General features: G+C 45.9%; 1 protein-coding gene across 1 annotated transcript in view; it reads left to right on the top strand.

Annotated features, from left to right (window-relative positions):
- MICAL3 (microtubule associated monooxygenase, calponin and LIM domain containing 3) overlaps window positions 1–14,995 on the top strand; it is a 263,988-nt gene that overhangs the window by 196,301 nt on the left and 52,692 nt on the right. Inside the window, exons 17-19 of the mRNA XM_023751303.1 lie at window positions 6,794–7,026; window positions 10,725–10,865; window positions 12,239–12,301. Coding sequence (XP_023607071.1) covers window positions 6,794–7,026; window positions 10,725–10,865; window positions 12,239–12,301 — 437 coding nt within the window. The remainder of the gene's footprint in view (window positions 1–6,793; window positions 7,027–10,724; window positions 10,866–12,238; window positions 12,302–14,995) is intronic.

Below are 14,995 nucleotides of genomic sequence, written 5' to 3'. Positions count from 1 at the left end.
CAGTTAACATCAAACAGTACAATAAATGCCTTTATCTTAAATTTGAGTTTAAAAAAATAAAAGAAACAACTAGCATTAGCTGCATACAGAATAAAACATGGTGTCTTAAAGGTGAAATGCTCTGAGGAAGGAGCAGGAGACTTGGCCTTGTTTCCCACAGGAAAGCAATGGCACATATTTTTTCCATCTTCCCTGCAGCACCAAGAAGTTAGGTGCATTTTCAGCCCTCAGTCCTTCCTTGATGAGGTGTTGGTCTTAAAAATGAGAAATGACAGAGTTTTAAAGAATTAAGCAGTCCAATCCAGAAACTCACTTTTTTTGTTGTTGTTGTTAATCCTTACCTGAGAATATTTTTTTCCATTGATTTTTTTAAAGAGACTGGGAGGGAAGAGGGGAGGGAGAGAGAGACAGAGAGAGAAACATCCATGTGAGAGTGACACATCAATTGGTTGCCTCCCACATACACCCCAACCAGGGCTGAGGATCAAACCTGCAACCCAGGTACGTGCCCTTGACTGGGAATTGAACCCACAACCCTTTGGTGCACAGGCCAACACTAACCACTAAGCACACCGGACAGGGCCAGAAACTCACTCTTGACTAGTTTAAAGAACTCTAGGTGTCTACTATGGGAGGCCAGTGCAGTGTGATGTTTCAGAACATGACTTTGTAGTCAAATCAGAACTTAATCCTAGCTCTGCTAGATGTAGGCAAGTTACTTTGTCTTTCTGTGCCTCAGTTTCCTCAACTACAAAGCACACTTCATGGGTTTGTTATGAGGATTAAATCAAATAAAGCAACTGACAGTGTCTGGCACCCAGTGAGCACTGACTCACTGGCAACAGTTACTGTTACTGCTCTCCTTAGCTCCACACACAATGTAGGTGCTCCTCACCAGGAGGGACAGGCTGGGCTTCTTCCATTCATTTCCTTAAGTAGTTTATCTGCCAGGAATTGGCTTTGGCTCAAAACCACTTGCCATAGGGAAGTGCTCATCAAAAATTGCCTGCATCAGAATTGCCACAAGGACTTATTAAAGCACACGTTGCTGGGCAGTTTCTGATCCAGTCAGTATGGGCAGAACCCAAGATATCTATTTCTAAAAGGTTCTAGTGATGCTGTGTTCTAGAGACCCCACTTTGAGGTCCACCACTCAAAATTTTCCTGATGAAAACACCACATGGGACACTTAGTAAAAAGATGATTCCTGGGCCCTCCCCTGGAGTATCAGATATAGTGGATTTGGGATGGAGGCCAGGAATATCTGTTTTTAACAGACATTGGGTAATTCTTACCATGGGCTTCGTGAGTCAGTTCACACAATTGGAGACTCTAGCTCAGGCCTGATCAGCTTATGACCCTTTTCTGGAGTAAGGGAGTGGGAGCATCTTCCCAAGGAGATCCTGGAAATAGTACTTTTATTTTCTTTGGAAGAGACCAAGTGCCCAAAGACCAGAGAAAACTGGCTTTATGATTTTTGTTTTGTTTCTCCCTGATTGCTTATCTGGAAGACTTTGCTTCAGGCAATGAAGATGGCTTGTGCAGTGCCCCTCTGCTGAAATCTTTAGTGTTTATACATTCCTGGCTCTAAAGAACAAGTCAGTAAGAGCTGGAGCAGACAGCTCCAAATGGGACAGCCAAGGTTGTCCTGTCTGGTGCCCCAGAATTCTATGACAGGCCAGCACACAGGGCCTTGCCCTCCATCTGAGAAACACCACCAGGAAAAGCCTCTCCTTCAGGGCTGACTTTAAATATGTGGAAATTCTTGACTGTTCCTCTCTCTCTCCTGCCACACCCCTCCTCCAGCAGAAGCAGTAATGTGAGTCATTACTGAGCAAATGCCAGTTTTAGCATGCATTAAATTTCCACCATGTAAAAGATTGCTGGACGATGTTAATCCCCAGTAGTCTGCTCAGCTGGGGAGTGTTTACATGGTTGTCAGAGTGGGTGGGATCTAAGAGTGGTCAAGCAGGACAGAAGATTATACAGAGCCCTGACCAGTTTGGCTCAGTGGATAGAGTGTTGGCCTGTGGACTGAGGGGTCCCAGGTTCAGTTCCGGTCAAGGGCATGTACCTTGGTTGCGGCCACTTCCCCAGTAGGGGGTGTTCAGGAGGTGGCTGATCGATGCTTCTCTCTCATCGATGTTTCTAACTCTCTATCCCTCTCCCTTCCTCTCTGTAAAAAATCAATAAAATATATTTTTTTAAAAAAGATTATACAGAGATTCACTGATTATAAGTACATTAATTTAAAAGTGAAAGCCATGATTCCCCATTTTCCCTTGAAAACATCCAGGAACTTCAAGTGGAATTACATACAATAGCTTGGTTTATTCGTAGCAGAGCCTGCCCAAATCCCTGGTCTCCACATTCTGAGGTTTAACCCAGGCATCCAGGACTTGCTGCTGCTGCTCCTCCTGGTTTGCTACCCTGACAGCTGCTAGTGGCTAAAAAACTCTTGGGTTCTTGGAGAACCACTCAGGAGGGCACAGCATGAGATGGTATGGTCACTAAGGGGAACCCTGATTTCTTACACAAATGACCCAGCATCTTTACATGTCAGTTTCTGCATTTATAAAAATGGGGATAATTATAATAGCCATGTCTTAGAGTTATAGTGTAGTTCTGTGAGCTAATATGTGTGCAGGGCCTGAGTAGGTCACCAGGGCACAGTGTTATTGTTGTCCTGAGATCTGTCCTCCTAGACTAGCATAACCTCTGTGGAGTAAACCTCATCTTGTTAGAACCTAGTCCATGTACCCAGCTGTTTTGCTTCCTCCCACCAGACCCCGTCATGGCCTCAAAGAGAGGAAAACATACCTGAGAGTTGTTTCAGGGAAGGTGCTTTGAGATGAGTGAGTGGGTGTAAATTGTAGCATGGAGGATTTTTGCTAGATATTATTCTAACTGAAAGGGGCAGCTCCTTCTCATGGACACTTTACCAAGAAGCTTCAGAGGTACCATCTCTGACACCTGAGAACTTAGGCAGACCCTGCCCTGGATTTCTATGGTGTGGTGGTCCCTTATATTTCTTGCCCATCTTGGCTGTGTGGTGACCCAGGGGAATCCAACCTAAATCAAACTGTTACATGAAACAATATATTGTTACAAATGACAGATACCTGTTATGACAGAGAGCTGATCTTGACGACTGGATTTTCTGGCCCTCATCTCTCTTTGGAGGCTGAGTCCTAGGAGGTCGCTTGTCCTTTCTAAAGGACAGAGGAGTTGGTTGTCATTATTATGCTTTGCTCTCGTATAGTGATTCTCCCTACTTAAAGTTTCCAGGCTGTATCCAAGGAGGGTGGGGGTGTCCTACAGATTCCAGCCTCTTCAAAGGCCAGATTCAGAAATTCAGACACTAGGAGCAGGCAAGTATGTAAAATAAGCCTTGAGGTACTGAATTTACACTGGAAATCTTGCGTGATATATGGAACCTGGTCAAACCCAGAAAATTACTCCCAAGATCCTGTGGAAATGACTGCCAGGAAAGGAACACTTGGCAGCATCTGTCCTTCTCGAAGGTGGGAAGACCGGCTTGTCTGTCTCAGTTTCCAGATGCATATAGCAAAGACCTCTCAGAAATGGCCTGAGAGCTTGCCACTTATGAAGAGAGGCAAGGGTTGACCTTTCCGTCCTATTTTTTTTTCCGTCCTATTTTTTTATGCTCTGTGCCTCACTTGCTATTCTCCCAGGGCCCTTGAGCTGTCATTAAAACTAGCCACTGTGGCACTCATAGCTTTAAGGGCAGCCTCACTGCTCGCATTGTGCACAGTGTAGCCCTCCTCATGAGTACAAGGGACAGGGCTGCACTAAGGCCCCTCCCAGGAAGCTGCAGCACATCTCGTCCTGCCTGCTGCCACTGGGCAACCACTCAGGCACATAAGAAGGCCAAGTTGGCCTTCCCTCTGCCCACCTAAGACTTAAGGTGAGCATAGGAAGCATTCTTATCCTTATTTCATGTTCAAAAGCTATTGAATGACATACATTGGGCTACACGTTGTTTATTAATAAGAAAATAAACAAATGAAAATATGAAGGTTAGGTGAAAAAAATAATACCTAAGTAAATACTGAAAAATAATCAAAATCCAGATCCCAAGCTTTCTGTCTGTAGTCTAAATTCTTATATCTACCCACTTTAAACTGCTTCCTACCAATCCTCCATCCCACTACAGCATGTTTTGCCTTATTTTATCATGATGTGTTTCCATCTTATCTCCCTTGAGAATAAGGATCTTTTCTGTGTCACATTTATGTTTCCTACAATGTCTAGGAAGTGCATTATAAGTAGAAGATATTCAGTAAATTTTAGTTGGGTGAATGGATGGATAAATGAAGTAGGATTCTCCAAACAGCTGCTTACAGTAAGGAGTTGGCTCTTTTTATTTCTGTGTCCACTGGCTGAGCTTCAGTAGATGCTCAAAAATGTTGAATGAATGAATGTGTAATGAGTAACCAAATAAATGAATGGCTAGAGTCCCAGATTGTAACACAAGCACAATAAAAATCAGTAGAGTACCTAATCTCCACAACATGCCTACAAGGCAGGTACTAACACTGCCCCCTTACTGAGGCTTGGAGAGCTTAAGTAATCAGCTCAGGGTCACACATCTGGTAAGTAGCAGAGCCAACATGGCCCTATGAGGACCCACCCACCTGAGAAGTAGGAATGCAACCCACAGGAATGCCCTTACTTCTGACCCAGCTGGCATGTAGAAGTTCCACAAACCACCCTACGCTCAATAATTTGCTCAAAGGACTCACAGAATCACTGAAAGGTGTTACACAGGGAAAGGGCACCAGTTGAAGTCAGCCAAGGAAAGACAAGCATAGGGCAGAGTCCAGAAAGATTCAGGTGCAGAGCTTCCTGTGCACTCTCCTCATGCAGTTGGGACAATGTCATTTTCTTGATAGTGATGTGTGGTGATACCCATGGAGCTTGGCTCTCCAAGCCTTGCCATTTAGAGTTTTTACTGGGGCTTGGTAACTAGGCAGTGCTTTATCACAGGCAATGCTGTTGCCATTTGAAACTGATTGGTTGACTGATTGATCAATTTACCATGTGGTTGTGGTTGCTCTCCAGGTCCACTGCATGACCCAAAGCACTCACCCTAAATTGCTGGCCTTTCTGATACGGCCAGTCCTTACCCTGAATCACATTAGTAGACTATCCACCATGACCCAAGGCCCCCAGCAAAATGGGCATTCCCACCCAGCAGGGCATTCTAAGGCTAAGTTCACCTCCCAGAAGCTGAGGGCAGGGACCAAACCTCTCTTTGAGCAGGTTAAGTTCTTTACTCCATAGGCAGTGATAGCATCACAGTGTACTAACCGGCCCCTCTCTGGCTGAGGGGAGAGTTACCCACTATCACAGGAAGTGGGCCAGCCGCCCACCCATGCCTGATGCTCCTGGGTTATGAGGCTCCATCATGCCAGAAGTTGGACCATGCTTTATTATGAAAGCCCATTTCCTCCAGTCCAGTCACCTACACATTTCTCACTAAGAGAAAAGAATCTCCTGGAAAAAACTGGTAATTATCTACCATAAAACAGGTCTGAGCAAACTGTACAGCTTGTGCAGTAACATTTGGGATTTTCTTCCTGCCATGAAGCCCCACAGCGTTGTAGGGCACCAAGTGTTTTTTTTCCTCCACTTCCTGTTGTCCTGCTTCTCTCTGTGAGCAGGGAGGAGGTTGGTGCCTAAAGAGTGGAGCTCCACATTTGGGGTTTGTGTAAGTCATGGTGAGTGTTTATCACAGGCAGTGCTGCTGCCATTTGAAACTAAGCCAGGCTGTGCTGTGAAGGGAACAGTGATGGGAATGCAGCTGCTTGTCAAGAGCGATGACCCAGGGGTTGGGGTATTTCCACCCTGCCCCCACAGTCCCTGCACTGTACTGTGCGGTTAATGGGGCCTTTGCTGCCACATTACCTGTCTGTTTCCCACAGTATCCAGCTCAAGTCATGGCACATGGTGGGGACTCAAGGAACATTGTGAAATTGAGTGTGATACCTCCCCTCCAGAACCTGCATCTTGCCTGCCAGCCAGAGTGTGGTTAAGACTTTATTCATGCCTCTCATGGCAGCTCTTCCTTCCTCACCATGGCTCTCATGAGAGCCTTCCTTCCAACCCACCTGAGTCAAGTACAATTGAGTTCCTCAAACCAAATAGTGGATCATAATGAAAGGAAACTAAATCTCCATTCTTGATTCCTGGGGTCATGAATTTACATCAAAATGGGCCCACAGCCTGCAGCTTCTGAGGGCCTCCACAAGACCAGACTCTAAACCAGTGATGGCGAACCTTTTGAGCTCGGCGTGTCAGCATTTTGAAAAACCTTAACTCTGGTGCCGTGTCACATATAGAAATTTTTTGATATTTGCAACCATAGTAAAACAAAGACGTATATTTTTGATATTTATTTTATATATTTAAATGCCATTTAACAAAGAAAAATCAACCAAAAAAATGAGTTCGCGTGTCACCTCTGACACACGTGTCATAGGTTCGCCATCACTGCTCTAAACAGACCACCCACCAGACTGGGCTGTCCACTCACATGGGTTAGGTCATCATGGCTCACATGTAGGTATGCCATTTTGCCCTCTGTTCACTCTCCTCCCATCTCCTCATGTGTCTTACCTGAGCAGAGAAGTAGGCTGGTCTCTCCAAGGTTGTCCTCTCCCCGCCCAGCAGTGCTTTGTGGTACACTTTGCCTCGGATGTGGCTTTTAACCATCTCCTTCATGGTTTTGTCATTCCCTCACTTTGGTTGTGTGATTGTTTCCCCACAGCAGTTCTGAGTCTGAGATGGAGGAGGAGGAGGAGCCTCCACTGCCCACCTCGGACCTGGGTGGCGTTCCTTGGAAGGAAGCTGTGAGGATCCATGCTCTTTTAAAAGGAAAGAGTGAAGAGGAACTGGATGCCTTGAAGAGCTACGAGCTTAACAATGACAATGAGGAGGAGGACTACTACGAGGAGGAGGGAGAGGAGGACTATGACGAGGAAGAGGAGGAGTCTAGTGAAGGTCAGAAAGCAATCTCTTCTCCTATCCCGGACCCTGTCCGTCACTGAGGCAACCCGTTTTATGCCTGAGCATGAGAGGTTTCTTTGGCTGGAGTCACATAACGTGCTTACACAGAGCCCCAGAGGCATCCTTCCTGTCTCTCTCTGACCTTAGATACAGGGGCAGAGAAGACCATCGACAGTGGAAATGGTGTCCCTTGTGCACGTTCTGAGTTGAAATTGGATGGTAGAGGGTCAAGTTAGGTTCTTCATTCTCCTCTCCTCATTTTCTATTTTTTTCCCCTTTAGTTTCAGTGAATGAGGTTTATTTTAATAAAGAAAGGGAATTTAGCTTTCTAGAGGATTCCCTAACACCTAATCCTCGATATTGCAGGCTGCAAAGATTGAACCTCACATCCATGCAGAGCTGCTGTCATTGAGGAGGGAGCTGTGAGCTGGGGGCCCACTGGACAGTGTTTAGTCAATGATGTGTAGTAGCACGTTTGGACCAGTGTTCTGAGAAGGAGCATCAGTTTCAGCATTGAGTTGGTCTGGTTGGCTCTGAAATGTTCTCTTGGTTTGGACTCAAGATGTCCAACTCTGTCTCTATATCTGGTTCTGTGTGTCCTTGAGTGAATAAGGAAGAACTTGCTGGGCTTTCTTTTCTTGCCTGTGTAAGAGAGGGTCATTCTTTCCCTCTCCTGGCTGATAGGTGGTAAAGAAGAAAATGGGCAGATAGAGACCCGAGTTCCTCTGAGGGCGATGCCATGACTATTCCCTGTATGCTCGCCAGGAGGCATGGTGAGCACCAATTCCTCCAAGCCATCAGAAGAGCAGTCAGTTCTGGATAGCCTGGGCACGTGGAATTGGCACTAGATGGTTCCGCTGCCCCATCCATCCCAGGGTCTGTTTTCTCTGGCACAGCAAGGACCAAGTGTTGGCCAGACACAGAGTCCTGCCAGCCAGTATGCATGTTACTGAGTAGTCTCGGGGGGCTGTGTCACTGTAAGACCCCAAGCCTGATTAGGCACAGCAGGCAGAAAGAAAGCACATGCTGACATGACCTTGAGGTGCCCACATCAGCATGAACCGTCAGAGGCAGGACATGCACTCAGGCTCCCTAAGGAGTTTCTCTCCACCTGGTTCTTCTGCTGAGGTAGAACCCACCAGGTTGCACTGCCCCTCCCCCCTTACTCAGTTTTATGTGCAGAAGGAGGCAGCCCCTGGGTCAGGAACCTGACACTGGGTTCTTTTTTCCATATGCTGTGGCATATGGTCCATCACTGGCCTTACATCCCTGCTAGTCATAGGGGTTGAGCGTGTTCACAGCTCTTTCGGGGAAAGGTATTTTGTTTGTATCATTCCAGACATCATTATCTCCATCTGATGATTAATATGTTTGGTGGCCTGTAGCCCCAGACATGGCTTAGGATCACAGCCTATTTCCTTTGCAGGAGCATTTAGCCCTGCCTTCCCTCACACAGACTTAATTTCCCAGACCTGGACCTGGCATCAAGACCAGGGGATGGACTTTAAATAGAAAAACACACATACCAGCAAATTCTGCCAACACTGGGCCTTTGTTCTTGACTTCTAGCCTGTGTGCCTTGAGCAGTGGACTTCAGTGCCTGTGTAGACAATGACAGGACATTATTGCCTTCCACTTAAAGATAACTCTTACTCTTCTCTTTTCTCCCTGTTTATCCCCACATGGGATTCTTGTTGCTGTGCTTGTGGGTGTCTGACTCCCCCTTCTGTAGAAGGGGAGTATTGCCCCTGGGACAGAGAACTACAAGGCCAGTGGCTCCAGTGTCCGTCAAAGGAAGAAGATTCGGGTACATGTAAAGGTACCCATTCTGCCTCTTGCCCACCTTCTACCCTGGCTCCCTGGTAGCCTTCACAATCTGCCTCCAAGAGCAGGTCCCACATGAAAATATCTGTGTTATAGAGCTGCTCTGACAGGCTTTGGCACATATCCCTGGGCCCAGTCTTCATGAATGGTCATGTACAAAATAGCACATGAGACAGAGATTCAAGAGGAAGTCAGAGAAGACTCCAGAAGCAGCCTTACAATGCCCCTCATATGTTCTGCTGCAAGTTCCCCTCATCCAGTTAAGACTGGCTTCTTCTCTAATGCAGAAAACCTCACATTACATCACAACTCCCAGCAGTGGTTCAGATGCCCAGAACCTCCCTCCATGGTGCCTTTTAACATTTCCCTGGGAAAGAAAAGTGCTGGCAGATAAGTCCTCAAGGCTCCAGGAAGAAGATTCACTTCACTCTCTTCCCTTTGTTGCCAGGAGGATGAAAAGGGGCCCAGCATTTTTCTCTTTGACTTATCTTCCCTAAGACATTCATTCTGTTTGGTGACTTTGCTGTGATTCAGCCCCATCCAGCACCATAAAAACTAATTGGCCTTAGAAACATCCGTGAATCTATAGTGACCTGCAGCTCTGTGTTTAACATAGCGTACTGCCCATATCCACATTTGGTGATCTTTTTGGCACTTTCTGCCTATATCACATTTTCTGTTGCTTGTAAATTAATAGATTGTCTTTATAGTAATAAACCCAAAGCATATTATACAGTTAGATTGTTGAAAACAGGTTCCCATCAGGAATGACAGAGTCCTTCAGATCAGGTGGCACCTGCTCTTGCTGCCTGAAAAGCCATCCTCCCTTCTATAGTATCCCTTCCCCCATGTTCCTGGCTGTTCCTTTATTTTAACCCAACTGTATGGCCTGGTCCAAGCACTGATTACAGGGATCCCACAGGGCAGGGCCACATGCAGACCCCTTGGGCTCTGACAGCAAGAATAAAATGAGGGACTCTGGTGAGTTCTCATTTAGCTGAGAAACTAGGTCTTGTGACCAATGGGGCACCAAATGGAATTTAAAGACAAAGGGCTTTCACCTCAGAAAATACAGAGAGGTATTATCTACCCATGTACTTCCAAAGCTTTGGGAATTTACAGGATGGAGCTCTGCTTCCTCTCCAACCATGCCTCTCCTAATTCCATCTTCTCCCATAGCTGTATCCCTGTGTATGCAGCACGAGGCCTTTTATAGAATGGGTGGGGGATTTTTTTCTATCTCTAGCTCCAGAAGATAAAAACTAAAGTACCAAGAAAGTACATTTCTATCCTATGTGATTGGCTGGTTCATAGCAGAATGGCACTGTCCCATTCCACCTCTCTCTTGACTCAACTGTCAAAGAGAAGCATGGCAGGTGGCAGTAAGCACCTTGCTTTGTGACCAACAGAAGGAGCATTTATAGTGCATCCTCGGGGATCTCCCACTATACTGGGTAACAGCTCAGTACTCATGACCTCTAGAGAGATTGCCCTCAGGGACCAGTTGTAATGTGCTCTTTTTTTCTAATTTGGGTCCCTCGAATGCAGTTAATGTGAGAAGAGCATCAGAAAGGAAAGCTCTTTCTGAATTGGAGTTGAATGTATGAATCTCATTGAAATTAAGTGTATGTGAAACTTGAAATGACAACATCAAATTAGATGAGTAGAAGTCCCTTGTGTGTGTGTTTGCATGTGCCCACATATTCTCAATTTTTTGCCTCTTTCTGATTCATGATCCTAGCAAATATGGTAAATTTTCTGTTTCCTTTCCTGTGGTGTTTCATTCCCTCCTTCCCTTGACTGTTTATTTTCTCCTTTCTTTTTCCCCATCATCTCTCCCTTTCTCATCTCCTTTGAACCTGGTGCAGTAGCTGGGAGTCAGCGGCTACAGCAGATCATAAATGCAACCGATCCCTTGGAGATTCAGGCTGATGTGCACTGGACACATGTTCATGAGAAAGAGGAGGAGGAGCGAACGGTACCAACCTCTGAGCCCTCCACTTCTAGAGGTAACTGCTTCAGGATCCAAGGACCTGAGGCCCCTAGGAGCATATTCTGTCCCTGCAACCCCTCTGCTTGCTGCAGAGTATTTTTCTGTCAGGGCCAAAGCCATCAGTTTAATCAAATGTAAGAGCTGACAGAACATTTCATTTTCTTGGTGTTAATGGTGGCCACTGCCCTCGGCTTTTGTGTGAGAATATGTAAAGTTCTCTGTGGGTTAAGAGGTTATGGGTTCCTTCTCCCCCAAAGCAAAATAGAAAAATGAAACTTGATCTTGAAGAAATTGAGAATTGCTTTCTTTCCCTCATATTACTAGGTAGGGTTATTCTTTCTCCACTTGGTAGAATATTCTGGTCCTTTCCTCATGGAGTGTGTCTGGGTGTGAATGTGCATTGTCAGGATGGGAGCAGGGGAAGCATAGTTTGAATGGAAGTTAAGTTTTAAGAAGAAATTTGTATCAAGGAGACTCTAAGTATTTAGCATAATTTCTAATAGTTAGCTCTAAGTTGTAGGCAAGATGATCTGTGTTCCACAGTAGGATGAAGATGAACCTTATTCTGGATTCTTTTAAGGAATAGCAAGCAATAAAAGAAAAAAAGTGGAGGGCTGTGTCAACTGCCATGTCATTCTCACACCTTCTGACCTCCCCATACCCATCTTCTAAATACAGATCATCAACCTCTGTCTCTTCCTGTTTGGAACTGATGGAGAGCCACACACCATGCAAGTCTCTGAGTATACAAGGGGGTGGTCCCTGCATTCATGAAACAGCCTTTAATGGGGTCATTTGATTCTCCTCTGCCCCAAATCTTCACCTACTGGCAAAAACAACCTCAGTTAACTATTTCTACAGCAATATAAATGTATCCAGAAGCGTCCTGACTAATATGGCTCAGTTGATTGGGTGTCGTCTGATTCGATTCCTAGTTAGGGCACATGCCTGGGTTTCGGGCTTGATCCCCAGTAGGGGGCATGCAGGAGGCAGCCGATTGATGTTTCACTCTCATTGATGTTTTTCTCTCTCTCTCCCTCTCCCTTCCTTTCTCTAAAAATCAATTTTATCTTTTTTTGTTGGTTTATTAATGTACTTAGAAGTTATGCAGGAGTGGAAGAGAGAGACCCTGCTGACCTGGGACAATGTCACACTGCCCTGCAATATAGAGCTATCTCTGCAGCCTTGAAACTGTATTGCCCCTCCCTGTGTTCCCTGTGTTTTCTTTCCTCTCCTGGACTGATACCCTGGTCAGTTCTGGATAGGCCCCTGGCCGTAACATCATCTTAGTTTCTCTTTTGTTTTGGACTTTAGGGTTGTCCTCAACTTTCCTCACTGGGAACACTTATTCCTGTGTAACTTTGTATTTATCGTCTGTTTTAAATTCAGTGCCTGACCTTCCCTCCATACGCCGTGCAGCAGTTCAGGCCTGGCTGGAGACAGTGTCCGGAGGTAGTCTGGTGATGTTTGTTCTCTTTCCACTCACCATAACAACTGTTTCTTGGCAGCTCTGCTGATATCTTAACACTAGAATTCTGATCCTACCACTAGTGCATGCCAAAGGCGGAGGGTGGGGGAATGTGCATGCCTCACTCAGGCAGCCCATCCTTGCATGGACAAGACACGCACCCCACATTCTTCAGGGAAGATCCAGAGGCAAGCAGTAAGTATAGGCAGGACAGAGACAGACACTGATTTTAATTAACAGAGGTTGGGTAAAAGCCAAAGCTAAAGAAACATTTTTAGCACTGAGCTCTAAAGTCTGTAGAAGTTAATTGAGTGTGAAAGTAAAGGAATAAAAAAAATAAAGAAATCAGTTAATATTCCACAAACCTACTGAAATATTAGAGGAGGAGGCAGTCGGTACTCAGGGGGACCGATGGAAAACTTATCTGTGAAAAGGGGAAAGCAAAGGAGGGCAGGTGTTGTTCAGCTAAAAGCAGATGGACATGCTGGGCATAATCAGCTGGGTCCTCAGACTAAGGTGAAAGTATCTCTTTAAGTAATTAAGCCAAGGGGTAGCTAAGAAACCTCAGTTGTCCTTCTGAAGCTTTTCTGGAGAGGTGTTTCTCAACGAGGGGGTTCCTGGCATTTTGGGGCAGGACAGTTCTTTTCATTGCAGGATGCTTAAAATCCTTGGCCTCTACCCTCTAAATGTCAGTGCAGTCTCCACTCCCACTCCCATCCATAAAGCAACCAAAAGTTGGTTGGATGGTTAACAATACCAGTTAACACTCAGGGAAGGGCAGAAGTGACCCTGGGTGAGAACCAGTATGCCAGTGGTTATTTCTGGGATGGGCAGGATTGGAACTCATGGATCTTACCACCAGCCTCTTCCCATCCAGCACATTGTCCTCACAGGCAGCAGAGGAAAGGGGCATGAGCACACCATTAGAGGCACCTTCCTGCATACAGCAGGGAGAACTCAACCAGAGTCTTAGCTCTGAGTATAGGAACTGCTGCTCACTCTCTCCTAGTCAGTTTGTATCTCCAGAATGGTTGAACAAGACTGAAGTGTCAGGACTTCCTAGCTGGCGGTTAAGTGTGGCAGTGATTTCTGGCTTCCATAGTGTGTGGCAGCTTCTAGCCCCCTGCACTCCATCTTAACCTGGCTCTAATCCCCAGTTCCATCCCCCAAGCTGTGTCTCTCAACATCTGGTGCTGTACTGATACTCCTCACTTATTTGTGTTGATATATGTGACAATGGTTCTTCTCAAGGACTATAAACTTCTCACCCATCTGACTCTCCAACAGACCTTTCTTAGTAGAAACTCATAATGAGAAACACGTGAGTATGAGGGTCAGGCCTGTGCTGAAGCTGATGCATTGCAGTGTGCCTTGCCCTATGCAGATGAGGTGTCTGGTCCTTGGTCTCCTCTGTGCTTACCAACAATAGTGCAAAGTTACCACCTGATACCCAGGCACTCAGAGTCATTTGAGCACACGTATTGGCACAATGAGCCTCTCCACGACAGGCCCAGGTTGAGTTCCCTCCAGGTTGGGGTGGTGCCAAGGAGAAAGATTCTAGGGAAGGAGCAGTGTCTGCCAGCCTTGTCAGCACTGGGGTAGTACAACCATGAACTTGCTCTCTAGACAGAAAGCTCAGGTGTGAGGAGCACAGAGATTTGTCTGTACCTCAGAGGTCCCACTTTCTGGTGTTGATAAACTGACTTCCTTGAGTGACCAATGGCAGTGTTACCACACAGAGGTTTTAAAGCTGTGGAAATATTTGGGTAGTATCCCTCAGTCTTTTCTCAGCAGATGCCATTGTCATAGGAATGCATCTTGGCTTTGCCAGCTCTGTGAGCTGCTCTGCTATCTCAAGGGGGAATGTGACATAATCGGTTTGCCAGTCTAGAACTTGTCCTGGAACACTCCAGACCTCTTTAGTATAGTTCTCCAAAGCTGCATGTAAAAACCAGCACCCACTTTTTAGTAAGCTCAGTAAACACAGGATGGTACACAGCTTTTAAGGAATTATTAAAAGCAAAAAGTCAAGAAATAAAACATTGCCAGTGTCTTCAAAGTGCCCCTTCCCTTCTTCCTACCCCAAAAGGTAGGCACTTCCTTGATTTTCACTGTACCCTGACCCCAGGGACCATGCTTATGTTTCTGCCACACTCACTCTGCACAACCTTCAGGTATGGGGTACAGATTCACAAGGCTGGCCTGTGAGCAGACAGTGGCCCAGTCATTACATAGCTGTCCTCTCAAATTCAACATAACCTTGTAAGAAATCCATCCAGCTGTGCTACAGCCAGATCCTCTGCTACCCACCTTCCCTTGGGCTTTGATCCTCAGGCTCTTGTATTTGCAAACAAGAGCATAAGCCCTTTTCCTAAATGAAAACCTTTAAGAATGATTTGAGGGAGATTAAAAATGGTGGCAGAGTAAGTGGATGCTGCACGGACACACTGCAAGGACCAAACTGGAATTACAACTAAAATACAGAAAAACTTACTGAATAATCAACAGAAGACTTGCTGGAGAGAACCCTGATAATCAAAGATGGAAAGTGGAGACTGCATAGAGACTGGTAGGAGGGGTGGAGGCGTGAAAGGACTGGCCGGGCTGCCACAGACAGCAACTGAAGTTCCAGAGAGATATCTTAGCTGTGAGGGGATGCCACTGAGAATTCTGGGGTC

This window comes from Myotis lucifugus, unplaced genomic scaffold, assembly GCF_000147115.1.
Source record: "Myotis lucifugus unplaced genomic scaffold, Myoluc2.0 scaffold_19, whole genome shotgun sequence".
Lineage (NCBI taxonomy): Eukaryota > Metazoa > Chordata > Mammalia > Chiroptera > Vespertilionidae > Myotis > Myotis lucifugus.
The sequence above is the reverse complement of the archived record's forward strand: the minus strand, read 5'-3'. Positions and strand labels throughout refer to the sequence as shown.